The sequence below is a fragment of the Brienomyrus brachyistius genome, chromosome 7 (genome assembly GCF_023856365.1).
Source record: "Brienomyrus brachyistius isolate T26 chromosome 7, BBRACH_0.4, whole genome shotgun sequence".
In the NCBI taxonomy this organism is placed as follows: domain Eukaryota; kingdom Metazoa; phylum Chordata; class Actinopteri; order Osteoglossiformes; family Mormyridae; genus Brienomyrus; species Brienomyrus brachyistius.
In genome coordinates this window covers 24,602,661-24,623,478 of record NC_064539.1, presented here as the reverse complement: position 1 = coordinate 24,623,478, position 20,818 = coordinate 24,602,661, and the positions used below count along the sequence as shown (strand labels likewise).

General features: G+C 43.3%; 1 protein-coding gene across 2 annotated transcripts; it reads left to right on the top strand.

Moving 5' to 3' along the window:
• The first annotated feature begins 3,588 nt into the window (after positions 1 to 3,588).
• LOC125745978 (glutathione hydrolase 5 proenzyme-like) lies at positions 3,589 to 19,866 on the top strand. Of its 2 annotated transcripts, XM_049019378.1 has the most exons (12): positions 3,594 to 3,832; positions 11,502 to 11,629; positions 11,820 to 11,915; positions 14,341 to 14,530; positions 14,960 to 15,120; positions 15,308 to 15,454; positions 15,782 to 15,918; positions 16,924 to 17,108; positions 17,508 to 17,599; positions 17,690 to 17,802; positions 18,112 to 18,222; positions 18,421 to 19,866. In XM_049019378.1, exons 1-12 carry the CDS (start codon positions 3,660 to 3,662, stop codon positions 18,565 to 18,567), a joined length of 1,680 nt encoding a protein of 559 aa, XP_048875335.1. In that variant the 5' UTR covers positions 3,594 to 3,659; the 3' UTR covers positions 18,568 to 19,866. The 2 variants fall into 2 exon arrangements, with proteins under 2 accessions (XP_048875333.1, XP_048875335.1); XM_049019376.1 differs by having other exon boundaries at positions 3,589 to 3,832; positions 17,508 to 17,802.
• The last annotated feature ends 952 nt before the right edge of the window (positions 19,867 to 20,818 follow it).

Sequence of the window (20,818 nt, the reverse complement as noted above, 5' to 3'; positions counted from 1 at the left end):
GCAATATCAGAGTATGCATTTCTGCTTGCTATTGCTCCGTTCAAATGATTAATTGTTGCCTTGGTTATGCTGACTTCACAATAAACTCTATTGCTCCGAAACCATTGACAAATTGAGTTGCCTTGGTCACTAAAACTCCTGTCAAGTGTACCAACAATCACCTCCTCTTTAAAAGGTCTCCCTTTGCAACTACCCATCCATCCCATCTGTTTTCGCTAACCACCTATCTAGAACAAGGTATCAGAGTCTTTGAGCTATGCTAACCATGATTTACAACATTGTATACCTGACCCTAAACATTACAGAAAATCATTAGCTTAATTAAAACATATATTTTGTGTCCTGTTTATGTTCTATGCAAAACACGTAAGATGTACAGTTCATTTATACACAGAGTTGTCCTATTTAAACTGGTGAATATAATTTTTTTTTTTTGTCAAATTTTAAATTTTATTTAATTTCTTACCATGTATTAAAACACTAAACATCATTCTGGGAATAAACCCGTCAGTTACCAAAAGTCGTTAAACAGTGTTCACCTAGTTAGACACAATTTGAAGATCTGTGTCAGCTTTTGTTGCATTCTCATTCATCTAAGCACGTTTTGCACTGTAGTGAACTTTGACGCAAAACAGACGACACAAGGCCACAAAAATGAAGCAGCCGGCAGACACTAGTTAGCATTTAAAGGCGATTACTTAACACTGTTCACACACGCATGAGAACGAAGCCAGGGAGTGACCAGAACACAGAATGTTTGTGCCGGATGAGAGTGCAAGTATCCGCAGGGACGGATTATGGGTTGTGTGGGCCCCTGGGCAAAACGTTCGCATCGCCCAGCGAGGGAGAGCATTTCCTGTGATGCAGACTAAGTTCTCTGTCCTTTCCCAGCCATTAGACATGGTGATGAGGCAGAATGAATATTCTTCTTTGATCCTGGCTTTTCAGTTGCACAACATTTTACTGTAATGTCCATCTCATCTGGATATTTTACTTTGTCCTTTACAGTTACTTTTTGGAGTACTAAGTACTGCAAACGTTACCTCTGGCTTGAAGTATAATTGTATACGTTCATTCTAGCTAAACAACAATGTTCTTACTATAGATGTTTGCTTACCAAATTCTCAACTCATGCAAAAGCCCATGATATGTGATCTGAAAGATGTTTGGTTTTGAGCAAAGATGAAATAATTTTGAGTCGAAGGTTTTGTTAATGTAGTTTGAAAAGTGGGTTTTGTGTTTAGTGTTTTGAGAAAAGAATGGAAGGTTTCGGGAAATGTGGTTTAGCGATGCAGAAAAACTGTAATCGCCAGGTCAAGTGTACCGGCTGCTTTTTGTCACTAGATGGCAGCTCAAACCAAATAGTCTTTTTAACACGTTACCTTCGCAGACATGCAGGCGACGTCAGTGGTAAATCGTTGCTACTACGGCTAAAACCTGAGATTTTAACAACTTCCATATCTGTGAATTTATTGTATTGTTGAATGAGTGTTTTGCCGATGGAATGAAGCGTGACATTTTGCATATATGATTCTCATATACATTACACAGATTAATCAAAATAGTAATATATATTTTCTACAAAGTATGCACAATCACAAAATTGGGTGATGTTGTTTCCTTCAGTAAATAACTATCAATCTTCTACCACAGGTTAGAGATGTTTGTCTGCAACCCACTGAAGGAAACACATGATACAGCAAACCACACACACACACACACACACACACAGTGTGAATGGGATGCAAACTTATAATTCTATTCGGGCATTCAAACATATTATATTGAGAGGAATTTAACAATCTCCTCTACCTATAATAGGCGAATATTATATCACAGAATAAGAGAGACTACAATTGAACTTATTTAACATAGACGTTTATCCGGAGTGATCATCGTTTTTTATTTTTTATTTTTTTTATTTTTTGAAAGCAGTGTCAGACTTTCAGCAGTGCCTTGGTTATGCTGACTTCAGTGGAGTTTCGGGCTGTGCCCAGTGGCCCAGCTGGTAAATAACTCTGCCAGCACTCTAATTTAAACCAGCAACCTTCCCATCGCAGGCACTGCTTCTGAACCTGCCGAGGCACACACTGCCCCAACAGATGATGTTCGTTATGACCCAGATGGGACAGAATCCAGAATCTGACACCTTATCCGTTCGGCCACTGGGCCACATATCATACACGTCAGATTAATCAAAGCTTCAACCAAGACCCAGTACTGAATAAGCTTTATGAAAGATAGAGGGAAGGATTAAGACCTTCCCATCTGTGTATAGTTTCATGGATCAAATACAGACCTCACCATTGCACCAGAGGGTGGAAGAAATCTGCTAGCTTCACACTGAGATGCTGGACTTCTTGGACAGACATTAAGTTTTAATGGCATCATCCTCCTCTGTTTTACCAAGTTCTCTGACCAATGATCTTACGTTTAAGGAACGTTTTTCTCTCATAAGTTCTCATCTGAACTCTAAGACCAAGAACGGAGTGGGAAATAAGGGCTAATATGTCCTTTATGGTGTGAAACTAAGGCGCAACTTATATCTTCCTATTTATTACTTTGTTTCAAAGCAGTCAGCCGCAAATCAATTTTTGTGTTTTGGAAAATTTTAGCTCTGTTACAGCTGATGGAAAACCCAATTTAGTGATAATAGTCCCACAATACAAAAGTAAAAAAAACATTTCTTTGGAGCTTGAGGCAAATCAGACTTGGTAATATGCCTTCTATTCATGGCTATAATTACCTTTTAGGGTGGCATTCTGCATGAGCTTAACTATCCCTGGCAGGCAATGGTTTTTTAATTGGATTTTGACAAAACGAAAGCACGAAATCAGGCAAACAATCATAGCGCGAGGATCTGGGACTTACCTGGAGTCATACTTGCCGTCATTGCCAAGCACAGCTGTATCTGTCTGTTGGTCTTACGATACGAACATGTGTCGGTGACATGACCAACAACCCCCCCCCCCCCAAAAAAATAGCTACCAACTCTACATGAATTGTAATTAGCACATACCCACCATTCATTCTGGCTATAATTATGGCAAAATAAGAATACGTGTATAACGTTCTGCCAGCTGCTTTCCTGCCACTGATATCCAGATCACCTTACCATTTGTCTGCTTTTTTCGCTTGACTAAATGGTGTTAATACCTAATACACTACGCTATACATTATTAACCTGCCGCCCATATTGTATGTCCTTTTAATTACTGTTCATCCATATTTGCATAGCCTACTTCAATTTAAAAAAAAAGACAGAGATGTTAAAAACCTTATCAATAAGCCCATATATGTCTGAGACGGCCCTCACTGATAACTAAATCGTCAATATGCAGAGTACAGCGTATGACAAGTGTGCAATTAAGTTAATTAGACAAACACCCCGATCTGAGCATATGAACGGGGCTGGCGTGTCTGGAATTTTCCCAGTGGACTGACCGGCTTGTGGGCTGGGAAAATTCGTCGGGCGGACCCCCTCAGCTCTCTAATTTTTTCGTGAGGACCCCCAAATGCCAGGGCCGGGTTTTAATGCCAGTCCAGCCCCGCGCACCAATGCAGATCTGAGATGTAGGCGGATCTTCCAGCGTTCTTAACGCCGGCTTCATAAAAGGAAGTCAGTCGCCCAGCGTGCGTGAGCCTGAGCGACTGCAATCATGAGCAAATCTGCGACCTTCAGACTGTGCTGCTGTTTCAGCTTTCTGCTCCTGCTCGTCGTCGCTGGCATCATTTCGGGCATCGTGTTTTTCACCAAGACGAAGTGCTCAGACGGATACTTCATGCACGGAGCGGTGGCCGCCGATTCCGAAACGTGTTCAGTAATTGGCAGGTAAGATGCGATGTATGAAGGGTTCTGTACATTTATTTCACTTCATTACTTATACTAAATGGCCCTTTGCATGGACGATATGTCGGCGTAGTGCGCTGCATTGTTGATTTTTGCCTCCAGGATTGTAGGTTCGAATCCCATCCGCGCTCCTTGCATGTTGCGCTTGCTTGTGCCCCCAGTATAGCTTTGCTTTCCTCCCGCAATCTCCCGACATGAAGTTAGGTGAGTCGACTTCTCTTGCGTTTCTTTGGCTGGATAGACTCTAGGCTAGTGTGAAATGCGGGTTTATGCATCTCAACTATTAAACAATTTTTAAAAATATTAGGGCCACATGGGCCGAACGATGGAAAACGCCTTCCTTTTGAGGGTCTAAGTACCACTTTTCGACCAACGATCGCGCAGTATTTTTGCCTAACAGGCAAAATGTATCAAAGCTGACCCCCCCCCCCCACGGTTAATTCCAACCAACACTTAGGTTTCAAAATACAGGAGCTTTTTTGCGGGGTGGTGGATAAATAAGTAAGTAAATTGTCAGATTTATTTATATTTATGTTATGACAAAACATCAACATCAACATCAATTCATCCCAGACAATTTTATACATTTTCTTATCGTTTAACAATATCTCTGAACAACAATAACAATATGTCACTTAAGCATCATCATTACCTCAGCCACTCACCATCGTTGTTTTCTCCCTTGATCCACACCCCTAGATGATAAGCTTGCCAATCATTTCTTGTACTTTTTGGTCCCTCGGCCAAACATAATTGTGACGCGACCATCTCTACTTGGTTTTTTTAAAATACTCAGCCGTGAACTTCTGTTGAAGGCGATTCCCTTCCCTTCAGTAGCAAACCTTGGCAGCTTCAGCTTGTTGCACGTTGGCTAACTAGGGAGTTGATAATATACAGTGGGGCAAAAAAGTATTTAGTCAGCCACCAAGTGTGCAAGTTCTCCCACTTAAAAAGATGAGAGAGACCTGTAGTTTTCACCATAGATATACCTCAACTATGAGAGACAAAATGAGACAAAGAAATCCAAATAATCACATTGACTGAATTTTAAAGAATTTATTTGCAAAGTATGGTGGAAAATAAGTATTTGGTCAATAACAAAAGTCCATCTCAATACTTTGTAATGAAACCTTTGTTGGCAATGACAGAGGTGAAACATCTTCTGTGAGTCTTCACAAGGTTGTCACCCACTTTTGCTGGTATTTTGGCCCATTCCTCCATGCAGATCTCCTCTAGAGCAGTGATGTTTCGGGGCTGTCGCTGGGCAACATGGACTTTCAACTCCCTCCAAAGATTTTCTATGGGGTTGAGATCAGGAGACTGGCTCGGCCACTCCAAGACCTTGAAATTTGTCAATTGGTGGCTGACTAAATACTTTTTTACCCCACTGTAACACTAATAAAGTTGGATATTCATACATTCAGGGCTAACATAAAGTAGCTAACGGAAACTTCGAGGCTAACATAAGGTGCAAATACATACTCAGTTGATTACATTGTGTTGATTACGTTATGATGATTTCATTGTAATGATTACATCATGAGTATTTGGCATGCTTTTTGATAATATCATAATGATTATGTTCTACATTGTATAGTACTAAATAATGTTCCATAGCATGCCCTGGTCTGTGAATCTTACCCATCGCCGACGATGATGTGAAATTTACCAAGAGAATAGCCCATCCCCCAAGTTGGCATAATTTACTAAGCCCCCCAACCCCGGGTCGAACACCTGCCTCTCAAAAAGTCAAGTCGCAGGTGTCAAACGGCCCCCTACCCCTGGCCGAACACTTTAACTGTTGCCACCATCCATCCAAAAACGTTTGCTGACGGCTTGGGGAAGGTTTCGTATTTTGCCCGGAACGCCAATATGCCAAAACCACATGTGCTCATGAAGGTAAACAGATGTGCTCACTGCTGTGGTAAATGAAGATGAAGACACGTTACCAACCCTGGGTCAGCTTCAGTCTCAGCTTCCTCATTAAGCTTCTCATCCTGCTTACCCAATCCCAGTCTGTTGCCTTACCTGGGAGGGAGTTATTGCAGGACAAACCAGGCACAAAGCCACATAGAAAAAGGGTGAATTTGCATCCCCCCCCCCCCCCCCCCAAAAAAAAAAAAAAAAAAAGTAAGCTACCTATCAAGCACATTGCCAGTTAGTAAACTGACAGCCTTGAACATAACTTGATATTTGTTTTGCCGAAATCTACCGAGGGGGTTTCCCCAATGGGTGAAATCTAGTGAGGGACCCCCCCCCCCACACTGAAATTTGATTCTAACTATGGGCCTGACTCAAATATTAGGGTATAGGCCAGATGTAAACAGCAGTGCAGTCGCTTTCCAGTTTATGTTTGGTGTTCCATACTTTAGGTATCTTTAAGATCTTATGTTTCCTGTCATTTTATGATAATTAAATGCCTTACATTCCAAACACAATGGTAGATGCATTTCATATTTCATAATACATATCTATATAATTAGTCCATCCATCCATCTTTTTTCTAATTGCAGTTAGTGTCTTCCTGGTATCTGGAAGCTTCTCCAAGCATCATCAGGAACAGGGTGTCACTACTTGAGGAACAAAGGACTTAAGGGCAGGCGTTGCAGCGAAACAAAAGGGTGTTTGTCGAACTCAAAGAATAGAGACTGGGAATAAGCAGGGCTGTGAGGGAATCAAAAATGGGAGGAGCGGAACAAGGAAGGGCACAGGCAACAAGAGGGTCCGGTGTCAATGACCGGACTGGAGTTGGCAACAATCATGGACTTGTATACAAGGACTAATGAGGGGTGACAAGCACCAGGTGTCACTCATCAGGGCCAAATTAGGAAAGACATGAGGGTCAGGAAGCACAAAAGAAATGGACACGTTATCTTGTAATTATGAGATCAGGACCTGCTTTTATTTCCTTTTCGATATGAAACACAGGGAAATAATGTTACTGAATGTTCTCTGCAGTATGTCAAGAAGGGATGGATATGCAAACAAACCAACAAGGATAAATAAACAACCAGAGTTTGTCAGGGCACAGGTGGGGAAAAAGTGACGATGCAAGACGACAGAAGGGTTTATTGGGGAAACTGAACACACTGGACAAACGACAACACAAAAGGACCATGTGGGGCTCAAAGCAAACGAGGGAAATAAAAACTAAGAGCAACACAGGGAGCGAAGTAGAAAAACCAAACAGAGCCGTAACACAGAGTAACTTAAACACATTCTAACACAATGACCCACTAAGGCAGGAACTTAACCACACACAGAAACCCAGGAAAAACAAGGGAGAGGTGTAACTCAATTAGCCAATCAAGGGAGGTGCGGGAACAACGAGAAACAGGTGGAAGCAGAACCACTAAATGAACAGAGAACTAAGAGACGTCGCATACGCTAAAGACAAAAGCCAGGGTGATACCAGAGAAACTGGGACCATAAGGACATACAGAGATAATAAAACGCAGCAGAAATGGGGAAAACATAAAAATAGGAAAATGCACCAAGTGAAAAACACTAGAAAACAAAAAGCCTTATAAACACACCCCAAGACAACCTCAGACGCACAGCTGCAGGGTATCGTCTTTGAGCTGCTGGTACGCATTGAAGTATGCAGCAGGTCAAAGAGCAAGGGAACACACAAGGGCTGAAGTCTACTAGAGAGAGAGAGAGAGAGAGAGGGAGGAAGAGAGAGGGAGGAAGAGAGAGGGAGGGAGACACAGAATGACCAGCAACGCATGATGGTCAAAAACAGGACATGGAGGCGGCGACCCTGACAGATTTATCTTTGAATTGACTGCCGCTGCCCTACCCTGACATGTGACACCAGATATATTCATAATAAATATATATTCAGCTTTATTCCAAATAAAGTTTGAGGGACATGCAAATTACGCGAGTATTATTATTATTATTATTATTATTATTATATTTTCCTTGCTAATCTATACATTCCGTAAATGTAGATGTAAAGGATACGTAAATATGTGCCCTGTGACAGAGTAGCATATCTGTGCTGTATCTTTACATATTACCACCCTCTATTGTCTCTCTTACCATCCAATGCCCCTTAGGAAACATAGGCAGCCGCCTAGGCTGCCACCTTAGCAAATTACTGGTGCCCTAACCCTGACCCTGAACCAAGTAAAGTTAGGCGCTAAGTTTCGCAGGGGCGTGGGGGGTGGGGGGGGTGTCGGTCATCTAGGCTGCCACATGGGCTTTGACTGGCACTGGCAGTGTGGGATAAACCCTCTCCCCGACTATACACATCGCCTGCATCAAAACTACGAGTACAACTCCATAGAAAATCTCTGTTTCACTCAATAAAACAAGTTTATCCAGCTCCTTGATTTTTATGAAGTGTCGTCAGCTAGCAGAACAATCAACCAGTTTAGCCTGGCCTGCTTATGCATGACATGACTCTTAATCGCAGAATGTGGGCTCTTGGTGAATATATTTCACAATAAGGTGATGAAAATGAATATGTCACAAAAACTAAAAGTGAACGTGTTTCAAATGAACCATTTCTCCTGGCAATAACATGTACACTATAAGGCCAAATGTATGTGGTACCCTTATCAATCGAAGTACTTGACTAATTAAGCCACACCCATTTATCACACCCAGATAAATAAGTGCACAGACTCTCCATCTCCTTCTACAAATATCAGCAGTAGAATGGATGGTTGTACAAAAGAGTTTAGCGACTCTCCATCTGGCACCATCATAGGATGCCATCTTTGCGACAAGGCGATTTGCCACATTTGTGCCCTGTTAGTGCTGCCCTGATCACCAACATCAGTATCCAACCCGAATGGCAGTAAATTCCCCCCATCAGTGTTTCAAAACCTAATGGAGAGCCTTCCCAGAAGACTGGAAGCTATTATAGCACTTGGGCCAGACTATTTCACGTTAATACCCTTGGTTTCACAATGCGAGTAGCTTGTTGGCGCAGTGGTTAGTACTGTTGCCCTCACACTTCTGGAACCAGGATTCCCTGCCTTGTACCCTTAGGCTCCAGACCCCCAGTGACCCTGAATAAGATAAGCAGTTACAAAAAATGGATGGATGGGCGGCTTAAAAATGAGATGTTGAACTATATAGATCTGAACTTGTTATTCATATGGCATGCAATCGTTTTTTGTTTCACACTGGCATTGATTTGTCTTCTGCTGGACCAGGGCAGTTTAGAGTGACATTGAAACATTAAAAATGTGTTCAAAAATGTGCTCCTTGTTGGTTTCCTCATACGGAAACAGGTGCCGTTAACTGATGGCAATCTCCCGTCACTACAGGCCGTCCTGCTGGGACAGTTTTTCATTTTGAAGAGGCGCCTCATAGCGATCAGGCCCATATATCTGTTAAAATTTTCTCCACCTTCAGTAGCTCTTCCCAGGGGTAACGCATGACCTTCCTGGTTGGATGGTGCCCTGAATTGTTCTTCTGGCGTCCGGAAAAGCTTCCCATGCAAAGTGGGCCGGCAGACTTTCCTTTACATCCGTCCAAATGGTGAAAGTATTGTGTACCTTTGACCTGGCGAATTTGTCAGGTGTCTGCAGTGTATTAAGAGACGGTCCTCCTCATTTTTCTAAAATATCTTCATGAGGAAGCAGACCGACGCCCGTCGGCGACGTAGGCTGCACAGCTGAGGGGCCCCAACGTCGGCGGCCAGTTTCACTTTGTCGTTCTGCCCCGGACGGTTCATACTTCTCACTGGGAGGGGATGCAGTGAAGCTTGCCAGGGGGGAGCTGGGGGTCTCGGGTGGTAAAACCTGACTAGGGATCCACGTGAGCTTCGACTAGCACTGAAGCCAACTACTGTTCCTTTCTCACCTGTAATAAGAAGCAGTGTTAACATATCAGTGTTTACCTCTGTGCTGGCTTTGAAGGGCAAGCACAGACCGAGCCTTTTGTCAATGAAATCTCTGACTGACAAGTAATGTTACTTAGTTTATCCATCCCCACCGAAGGCAAAGGAGCCAATTCTTCCCTGCCTAGACTAGATACAACATTCATGTGTTACATTCCCTTTAAAACTAAAGCCCACCCTTCAGGCTAGTGGGTTTGATTCCTGCTCTGTGTGGATCATGCATGTTCTCCTTTGTTTATGTGGCAGGTATCTGACTGGTATTCTGATTTCTTCCCACAATACAAGGACACGTGCTTTTGTACCTCAAAGTTCCTGATAATAACTGTGCATGTGTGTCCTGTGAGGGATTGGTTATTCTGTCCGTGGTGAGTCGTGCCCTGTGTCCAGGATAAGCACCACACTCACAGTGCCCAACCTGCCTTGTGCCCTGTGCTGCTTGGGACAGGCTTCTGGTCTTCTCCAAGAAGATGGATGGATGCATGGATGCATGGATGGATGTTCCTTCATTAGTGCTTTAATGGTTCTGAAACTGAGACCAAAACCATGATACAAACATTCATTCATGTCATGGTTCTGGAAGACAAAACTGCAATACCCCCCCCCCCCCCAATTACTTATTAATGTTAGAATTTTTCTTCTGGTTAATATTCTGTTTAAAATTAGGGCAAGCTGTATATTAAGTAAATTTTACTCATCACAGCTAACTTTGCGTGTGGCAAAGTTCTATGTACCGCTGGGAATAGGGTACTGTATCTGATTCTTTGCTGACCCAGCAGAACCATTGGCTTATCGTCATGGAGTCTAATCTCCTCTGATCCTGATGTCACAGCAGAAAAGCCCCCTAATCACCAGCAGTGCACAAGACAGGCATTATTCACATATAAACACCGAGTTATTTGCAGTTTTAAGAAAAGAAATGATTAAGGTCAGTCGGTTAAAGTGACAGTCTCGATCTTCTTCCCATCTTTTCTCTTGGCCCTTTGGGATATACGGCATAAAACGTTCACAGCCAGGTGCTCAAACTAAAGCTATTCATACAGTCTGATCATCCGGCGCCATTCTTCAAAGGGGAGAAAGTGACCTTTTTTGCAGAATCCTGCTTAGACCAGGCATGTCTGTCGAGGTGAACCAGATATTTTTCCTGCAGGTAACAGCATGCTGGTCAGCTCTGTCTGCCGAACAGATTTGGCAAGTATTCTGGGCGCACATGTGGCGGCACCAATAACTCCCCACATGAGACCATCAGCCAGGCCAGATGACGTGTCACCGAACCCTGTGTTGCCAGTCAGCATGCTCCGCATCTAACCAGGATGTCTCACAACATAGTCTTGTCTCTGGTCGTGAATCACTCTGACAGACTCAGACCAGATAAGCTGAAATTGCCAGAACGTGGAAAAGTAGGGAAAGGGGCGGGGGCTTCTTGTAGAAGGGGTATAAGACAAACATGAACAACAAGGAAGTCAAACTCTGTGTTGGTTGCGGTGTGTCGCAGAGTTCCCAGATCGATCTGCTGGAATAAAGGTTATTTAACAACTCATCCACGCCTCCGGGTGATCTCTTCTCATCTACGAACTCGGTGGAGACGACGAACTCCAACACGTGTTGATGAGGAGCTTGTGCCCTGTCATAGTAACTCTTGCATGAGTGACTTGTGAAGTACTGGGCTTGGGATAGACGAGGAATAGCCACTGTCGTACCATTGGTCCATGTGCCCCACCAGTACAAATGTGTGAAGATGGTTGCCACAGCAACAGTTACAGTAAAGAAGCCTACTTTTTTGCTTTCTTGCAGGGACATCTTGCAGCAAGGAGGCTCGGCAGTAGATGGAGCCATTGCAGCACTCCTATGCACCTCCTTGGTGAACCCACAGAGTATGGGCTTGGGGGGGGGGTCCATATTTACAGTGATGGATAAAATGGGTAAGGATATAACATGCATTTCACTGTGTTCGCCCAGTCTTTGGCCCTGCTGGCAAACATTCTGTTAACGGTCATAACAGTGTGAGTTAATCCAGTTAATCCGGTGCATTGCCTTAAACTCTCTGTTACGTAGTGCTCAGGGGTGCTCAGTTGGTTGATTGGTTATGAGTGCGTTTCCTTTCTGATCCAGGCAACGTTAAAGTCATTACATCCAGAGAGAAAGTTCCAAGACGCACCAAAGCTGACCTCCTGAAAAGCTGCCCCAAAATCTTCCAACTGCTGACCGGTACGGACAAAGGGGCATTCACTGGTTTTCCTCTGGAATCCCCCTTGATAACAAGGAAAGAGGACAGAACTGAACATATCTCACCAACAAATAGATGCTGGTACAGGGACTACAGGAAGAGTGGGACAGGATACCCCAGGCTAGTGACCTCATAGGTCACTGTATGCAAAGCATGAGACCAGGATCACCTGTTTGCATAGCTGCACATTGAGGTTACAGCACTACTGAGGACAGTAGTCATGCCTATTTACCACTTGTTGCTGTCTTTGTTATCAGTTAGTAATCTGTTAAAAACTACTTTTTTCTATATTTTTTAGCTTTATGTGCTCTGTAGAAGGTTTGAGAAGTTTCTATTGATACTCAGTATATTTCCAGACAGCTGACATCAGGGGTGCAACGGAACGCAAAACTCGCGTGTCGTTGGGTATCATGGTTTTTGAGTTGCAGAGCCAAATGTAGCTTATTTAAAGATCTTAAAGAAACACTCAAAGCAAGGAGCCTTTAGCATGCTCTCTTCGAAAGGAGCACCTAACTGCATTGTCTGTATCTTCTCACTGCAGCTCCGCATCGTATGGAAGTCCATAGAGGACACCCACGATTATCTTTTTCCGTCGTGATCTCAACATGGCCAAAGTTTGTTTGCTTGAGGTCATGAGTTATTTTCTTGAGATCACAAAATTTAAGAAGTCACTGTCTTCGGTAAAAGAAGTCGTAATTAGACGGATTCCATAAAATAAGCTGTGGCCACTGAATCCATGCAGTTTTATTATTGTTTACCCACAGAAAATCTATAACCCCCCTCTGCCATGTGTCACACATAAGTATGAAATTATTCCCCGTTGTGCGCAATTTCAAGCCCTGATGATCGGATCGGTTTCCGACTCCTCCATTCCCCCAATATCCGATCCAGCAATCCTGGTACTGGGTATGGGGTCAGTGCCACCTCTAATCAAAATTCTTATCAAGGCCATCAGATGCAACAAGATGCAGTTACTCAAATCAGTGTTTCATGCCCTCTAATTTAAAGAGACAAAAATATGCAAATCTTTTATATTAGTTTTTAAAAAATGAATGAATAAACAAACAAATAAATAAACTACTAAATAAATAAAATTATTGTGATCCCACCAGTTGGACAGGTATAGTGAGTTTACATGTTGTGAAAAACAGTACAATGTTTAGCAGTTTACTACTCATCGAAAATGCACAGAAAAATAGCTGAGTCATTAAACGTTGCCTTTTGTTAAGAGGAAGAGAGAGATGACAGGAAGAGGTGAAGATGTCAGCGGGAGGACGGGCAGAGGAGCTGTCATTGTCCAGAGCACAGAGAGGGCCTGGGGGGGTGCTGCCGCCACCCCCCCCCCCCTCACAGTACTAACTTTAGCTAACACCGAATTACTTTGTGCCACTTTGTTTGGAAGAATGACCAGAATAATAGAGAACAGGGCAAATTGTACAGTAAAGTAAATGAAATTCAATGAAACTGTAAATCAATAGGAAGTAAATCCATCCATCCATTTTCCAAACCGCTTATCCTACTGGGTCGCGGGGGGTCCGGAGCCTACCCCGGAAGCAATGGGCACGAGGCAGGGAACAACCCAGCATGGGGGGCCAGCCCATCGCAGGGCACACTCACACACCATTCACTCACACATGCATTCCTACAGGCAATTTAGCAACTCCAATTAGCCTCAGCATGTTGAGGCGGGGTTTGAACTAGTGATCTTCTGATTACAGACACGCAGGCTTACCCCACTGCGCCTTGCTTTAATACCTGTTTGTCATATTTCATTGCAATGGTAGAGAAAGAGATCGAAAGGTAAAACTTAAAAATCATTCACTGGCCCAACACAATTACAATACTTCATACTGGTGATTCATACAGAGGTATAGCCCTGTCGACACATCTTTTCATGTGTTTTAGCCAATAAGGCATTAGGGCAACTTTTTTTTAAAGCATTATATTGATTTGTAGGAGAAGACGGGAGATGACCCGCCCATTTTGAGGTATCTCAGCTTACACCTCCTCTGGGCTTCAGCACCACTTCAGAAAAACTGGCCACTCCTTCTGGCCTCTAGGTGTCGCTGTTTACAATTATGCAATTATTTTGCAAGAGGAGAATTTTTCCAATAAAAGAGTTTGTATAGTATTATTCGTTTAATAATATAATTTCCACAATAGGTACTACCTCCTCTACCTCTATAGATAGGCCTCTTCTGTTTGCCGTGTGCACGAAAGTGGCTGAGGAGCTTTAAGCAAACAAGACTTGCAGATGTACAGTAGGTAGCCGTTTTGAATGGCAGTACATAAAAGCCAAAATGTTTTCCTGCCTGTTGGAGTGCATTCTTGTGTGCAATATTCAGCACAACTCACACATGTCAAACCACAGTTTGTAACCTTTGACCTTTTGTTTCCTTTTCTCAGGAAGTGAGTGGATAGCTGTTCCCGGGGAGATCCGCGGCTACAAGCGGGCTCATGATCTCTATGGAAAGCTGCCATGGGCAAAGCTCTTTGAGCCTGTAATTCGACTGGCCCGAGAAGGTTTCCCCCTCCCCCCTTACCTTGGGAAGGTTCTTCATATCCTGAAACAACTGATTGAGGGGTCACACCTATGGTATCTACTTTAAATTTTTTTCTTTTTGCTACAAATACCACCCATCCATCTTCAGTAACCTACTAGTACAGGGTTCTGATTTGCGCTGATAATAGAGGAACATCCGTATACAGGATGTCCGTACTCCCGACCCCCCCCAACTGAGGGAGTCAGTTTACTGCTGCTTTTAGGCTACTGGGGGAAAAGGGGAGCATCTGGAAGGAACCGGTGCCGACACTGGGAGAGTCCCACCTGATCTGGGGGCAGGATTCAAACCCCCAGCTGCAGTGCTGCAGTGCTGCAGTGCGGAGACAATATGCAAAGCTTTCAATCAGAGGCAGCCCGTACAGCAGCTCGTTTCAGGGACTTCTGTGAGCTAAAGCCACTGTCAGGACGTTTCTCACTGGCATTACAGGCCCCGCCTTCTTACACGTTTTCTTTCCCTTCCAGTGATGTGTTCTGCAATAGCAATAAGACGGTGCTCCGTCCTGGGGAGCTGCTGAAGTTCCCAAAGTTGGCGGAAACCCTGGAGACCATTGCGAAGGAGGGGGCTGACGCTTTCTACACGGGCAGAATTGCGAATGATTTGATTGAGGACATAACAGATGCAGGTGCCCTGCCTGCACACAGCCCGGAATGCTCTGTCCTCTTAAAGTGTTCCTGTTTTTTTTTACCATTAAATTACTTGTGGAACTGAACAGCCTGATGACGTACAGCTTAGATAGTTTCTAGTGAGAGTTAAATCTGTCAGCATTTTTTGAGTTTCTATAACGGCTTATTGTACCCATTGTGTAACAGGTGGAAGCCTAACAAGGGAAGATTTAGCATCTTTTCAAGCCAGTGAAACAGACCCGTTGGTAATGCAACTGGGAGACTACAAAATGTTCACTCCTCCCCCACCAGCAGGGGGGGCTCTTCTTGGCTTCACCCTGAACATAATGAATGGTAATTATTACTTTCTTTTGTCAACATCAATCAAGTTCGTTCACTCTTCCTTGGAAGTGCTCCCCATTATTTCCCTACATCAAAGAAGAAAGGAATCTTTGGATATTCTTAGTTGAAGAGCAAATTTCCATAACTCTATAGTCTATTTTCCCGTGTATCACATGGACTGAATGAGTTCTGGAAATGTATTCTTCGCTTTTAATTTTTATTTACGAGCATTTGTGGGAGTCCTTCCATACATCTTACAACTATTTATTGTAATGGTTATGAGCCATTTTTGGAGCAGATGTAGGAACTGCAGACAATTTCACAACTGATCACTTCCAGGTTTCAGTCTTAGTCGCTCATCCATCGATGGTGACCAGAAAGCCTTAACTTTTCACCGATATGTGGAGGCACTCAAATTTGCTAATGGACAGAGACCAACGATTCGTGACCCTGGTTTCAACCCTGATGTAATGAAGGTAAAGAAGTTGTTTTCGTTGTTCTTGTTTGTTTAGGATTGACACATGGTAACATATGTGATTGCAGGAAAGATTATTCAAACAGATTTCTTCTATCAACAAACCCTGTTCACATTTCCGCATGTTTGTCTGTTATTTGTGCAATTTTTTTACACGCACGTTGAAGTTTGTTTATTATGAAATTCAGAAACGTTTCTGTGTAAGATACTTCTGATCCCTCCATCCATCCACTGTTACATTTTATTCAGTACAGCTTCATGGTTTCTGTTTGTACATTGCTGTTCCTAGGGAGGCCCGTATGCTGGTATGAGTTGTTTAGTGCGTAAATACAGCCTTACCTTTAAGATCTATTCCTGCTCCCTTACATGGTCATGCAATACTGAAATGCGAGAGTCTTGCGGACTTCATACAGTCATGTTGGGAAACAAGAGGTTCTTGACCTCATAACCCCAAAATCACTAAATAAATCACTCATCGCTCACAGGGGCTGTTTTTTCATTGGCTTGTGTAAAACCTGGCAGTGAATTGAAATCTCATTGGGTGTCTGGGGCATTTATTTGATTGCACAACTGGATCCTCTTCTTTAAGCCTGCCGTCTATACACCCATTCACAAAACGCACAGCAGTCATTCAGTGAGACGGCGACTCTCGACAACTTCATTAGTCTGCCGTAATGCACGCGTGAGCAAATGTACTGACAGAGAAGGGGATCCATGTTTTTAAGACATGGAATCGGAGTATGACCTTCCAGTTAAGTTTGCACTTTTTGTTTTGTCACAGACTAGAAATGAAAGCACACATGTTTTGTCAGGCATGACACTGAGAGTCTTCAGTAATGGTTGTAGAGTATCTGTAGGCTTTGCAAGATCACCATAAATATTTCACAGCATTGGTTAATTGGTTATAAAATACCATTTTCAGTCTACGTTTGTACATTTCTATGCATGTATTGATATTCACTACCAGTTACTTATTTCGGTTCAGCTCTTCTTTTCTTTCCTCAAGGAAGCGGGGTATTTGATAAGTGACGAATTTGCCAACCGCGTGAGGATGATGATCAACAACTCCATGACACATGACCCTCAGTACTATAACATCACCCCCTCGTTGGACCACTTTGGCACCAGCCACGTATCAGTGCTGGCTGAAGACGGTACTGCTGTGTCAGTCACCAGCACCATCAACCACTTGTGAGGGCAACAAAATCTCCTTCTGTGATACTTTAGTCACTCCTCTGTTTTTACATAGGCTTTTAGACCTGGCAGATGTCAGGTCTGTCCTGGAGAGCCTCTATCATCCATCCATCCATCCATCCATCCATTTATCCAATACAGGGTCACTCGGACCCTAGAGCATTTCCCATGCAGTATGGGGACACAAGGCAAGGGAACACTTTGCATGGGATGCCAGTCCATTGCAGGGCACATACATACAAACATTATGGGCAATATATTTTGGGACTGACCAAAACATGCTAGAGTGCATTTTCCCTTGTCCTGAAGCTCAGAGCACATGCAGTATGACTGTCACCAGTATGACTGCTTCTAAACACTTCCTATGTTCTGACACTTTTTTGGGTCTCCACACAGCTTCGGCTCCATGGTGTACTCTCGCAGGACTGGGGTGATTCTCAACAATGAGCTGGCTGATTTCTGTAATGGTCAGGGCCATCTTCAGGCAGGTAAGGTGATGCGTTTAATCCCTCTTCTCTGGCTTTGCTTGCTGTTCAGTGTGGTTGTGATTCCTCTTGAGTCCTTCCCTTCTCCTCCAGGGGAACAGCCTCCTTCCTCAATGGCCCCGTCGATACTCTACTCAAAGTCCAAGAATAAGCTGCTGTTGATTGGAGGATCAGGGGGCTCTATGATCACTACCGGGGTGGCCTCAGTAAGTGTTTCTTGGTTCCTGCTGCACTTCCAAGTGAGAGTTCTCCATGAAGCAATACTGACTCTTCCAATATGAAGGTGTCATTCTGATATAGTGGTAACCAAGAATTCCCCCTAAGATAAATAAATGATATTTCTTATATCTTAGATGAATTGGTGACTCTGTGCTCACCTCCATGAACACCATGACCCAATACTGGAGAAGTGATACTGGAGATGGAATTACCTCCCTTTCCAGCACCCGGCTCACCTAGCTGTTCATCTTCAGCTCTCTACTAACCCACATCGGTTTTTTTTTTGTCCCGTTTAGGCTCTGATGAACCACCTGTGGTTTGAGAAGAACCTGCAACAAGCGATCTCTGACCCAGTCTTGTATGTGAACCCCATGTGCCACGTCGAGGTGGAGAAAGGGTTTGATGAGGTAAGCGAATTTCGTGTAGTGATTTAAAGGAAGAAGCCAAACACAGGATGATTGTATTTTTCCCTGCTTGATTTTGTTGGCACATTTCATATTTACCTATTAACCGATAAGCCAAAAATGTTACCTGCTTTAGTCCATAGTCTTTATGCAACTAAAAGAAAGTTGTTGAGTAATTTTTTTGCTTCCTTGTGTCCTCAGGGGGTCGTAGACAAACTTAAACAGCTCGGGCACAGTCTGGGCAGCATGAATTACTCTCTCAATGTGGTGAATGCCATCTCCAGGGAGGGCTCATGCATCAGCGCCATGTCAGACACCAGAAAATTGGGGAAGGCCGCCGGCTACTGACCCCAAGGACGCATGGCCAACGATGATCTCATGAATTCTGCTGTCATCATGTCTACGCTTACCCAAAAGCTGGGTTCCAAAGAATCCATGCTGCTTGGTACTACCGAAACTGATTTGCAGATGAGGGTGTCAGCGGGCGGGCCTCGTGAAAATGTCACTTTCTGGCTGTGCAAATTCTGGGCCTCAACAGTGCAACAGGTCTCGGCCTGCTCTGGCACCCGATTTCACCCACCGCTGGGTTTAAAATTATAGGCATCACACCTAGTTAAATACTGTAAATAATCCCACAATGTGAAACAGAACTTTTGTATACATTTTCATTTCACTTCTTGGGGAAAAAAGACTTCACGCACATTATTTAGGTCAAAACAAACTTGCATATGGTATCTGGCCTGAATGTATACCGCAAAGAAATGTGTGGTGTGTACGTCTTGCATAAGTGTATCGTCTTGCTCTTGCGCCAGTGAACTGGAAAGTCAACACTTCAGGGGAATTACACTTTCTGTTTCTGCTGGGACACATATTTACTGAGGGACATTAAAATACACTCACACACACCTGCACTGACTGCGACTCTCAGAAATTACAGGGTTACAGACACATACAAAGGGAAAAAGTTCAGACATTTATAGACAAACCAACAACTGCCAGAGCTAAACTAATTGAGTTTTAAAGATATTTCCTAAAGGATTTTAAAATCCTGCTATTGAGAGGCCACCATTTAATGGTTGTTTTTATTGTAAGCTTTGTAGTTAGTATTCATCTCTGTATGAATTTACCTTGGCTGGGCTGATGCATGAATTAATCACAGAATTCCAGTTACATTATATGTGGACTTGCTAATGGGTTTTCAGTACAGTTGACCTAAAATCATAAAATACCTCTGAATCAGGATTATCCCCTAAATTATCCTGACATCATAATTTACTGAACGTATAAGCTTCACCAATAAAATGTAGTGCTGCGTTTGATGTCACAGACTTGCTAAAAAGTCATCACACCTAAAACATGGACTAATCACACGTTTAAAATTTAAAATGTACAATATATACTGTGAACTGCTCCAACCAAGTGACAGTTAAATTGGGGCAAATGCAAAAGTGAGCAAAAGCCTTTGTTATAAGATTCCCAGTATTTTTAGTATTTGACATAAATAAACACCCACGCACAGACATGCACATGCATACACAACTGCCAGTTACTCAGATTTTTGTATATGGAACATTTTTTTGTACTTCTGTGTTTTTCCCAGTGTGTAATATTTGTGCTATTGGAATAAATACTGGCGTGTTTCCTTCAGGATTTGATGCATGTTGTATTTACAAGAATTTTATTTATTTGCTTAATCTGATGGTCTGAGTCAAGAGGGGTCCGTCGTTCTGGATCCAGCTGCAGCTAAGTGCATGGAAAGGACGCGGCAGTGAGTCCACGCCAAAGTCATGCCAGTCACGTCCAGTTTGTCGTTTTCCCAACACTGCCACTGCGTTGATTGCCCCATTTAGTACTTGAACAGCACGAAGACAGAGGGCAGTTTGTTGTCTGACAGCACTGCCACTGCTTGTTTGGATCCAACCGCAGTTCTGTCAGTTCAGTGCCTCTCTGCCAGCTGACGCCCCCACACTGGTAAAAAGCCAGCCCTGCTTTGCTTGAGTTACATTGTGTCACAGGGGAAAAACTCCCCTTCGCTGCCAAGGGCCTGTTGCTCTCTTTCCAGGATGATTTGTTATCATGACGCACCATCACTAATGTCAGGTAAAACCAAGCAGGTGACAGTCACCTACTTTGTGCTGCATCCTAACTTGCATTTCCTGTTTCCTGGAATAGACGCTAGTAAAACTGTAACCCCCATCCCCCCCAGCTGACAACTATGCTATTTTATAAAATAATGGGGGAGGGGGGGTGCTCTGACCATGCCTTTGTGCCTCCCTTTAAAGGTTCATTGATTATTTTCACTACACTAAGCACAGAGACAATTTCTCATTAAGTCCAAGTCTGAAGCCTCATTCCCGGGTCCCACATTGTATGCTGACTGAGGCATTAGTTTGATTGGGTCAGTCGGTTACAAAACAGATCTGGGTATGACATCTATTAACACAATTTGCAGAATAGGCCTAAACACAGCTTAATCTACATTTTCTTAAATGAGTAATTTAGTACTTCTCAAATGCTGCGCAATGGTGGCAGGCTTTACTGAAAACAGATAGATATAAAGAAAGATGAAACTTATTTCTATGGCACACATTCCCCCAAA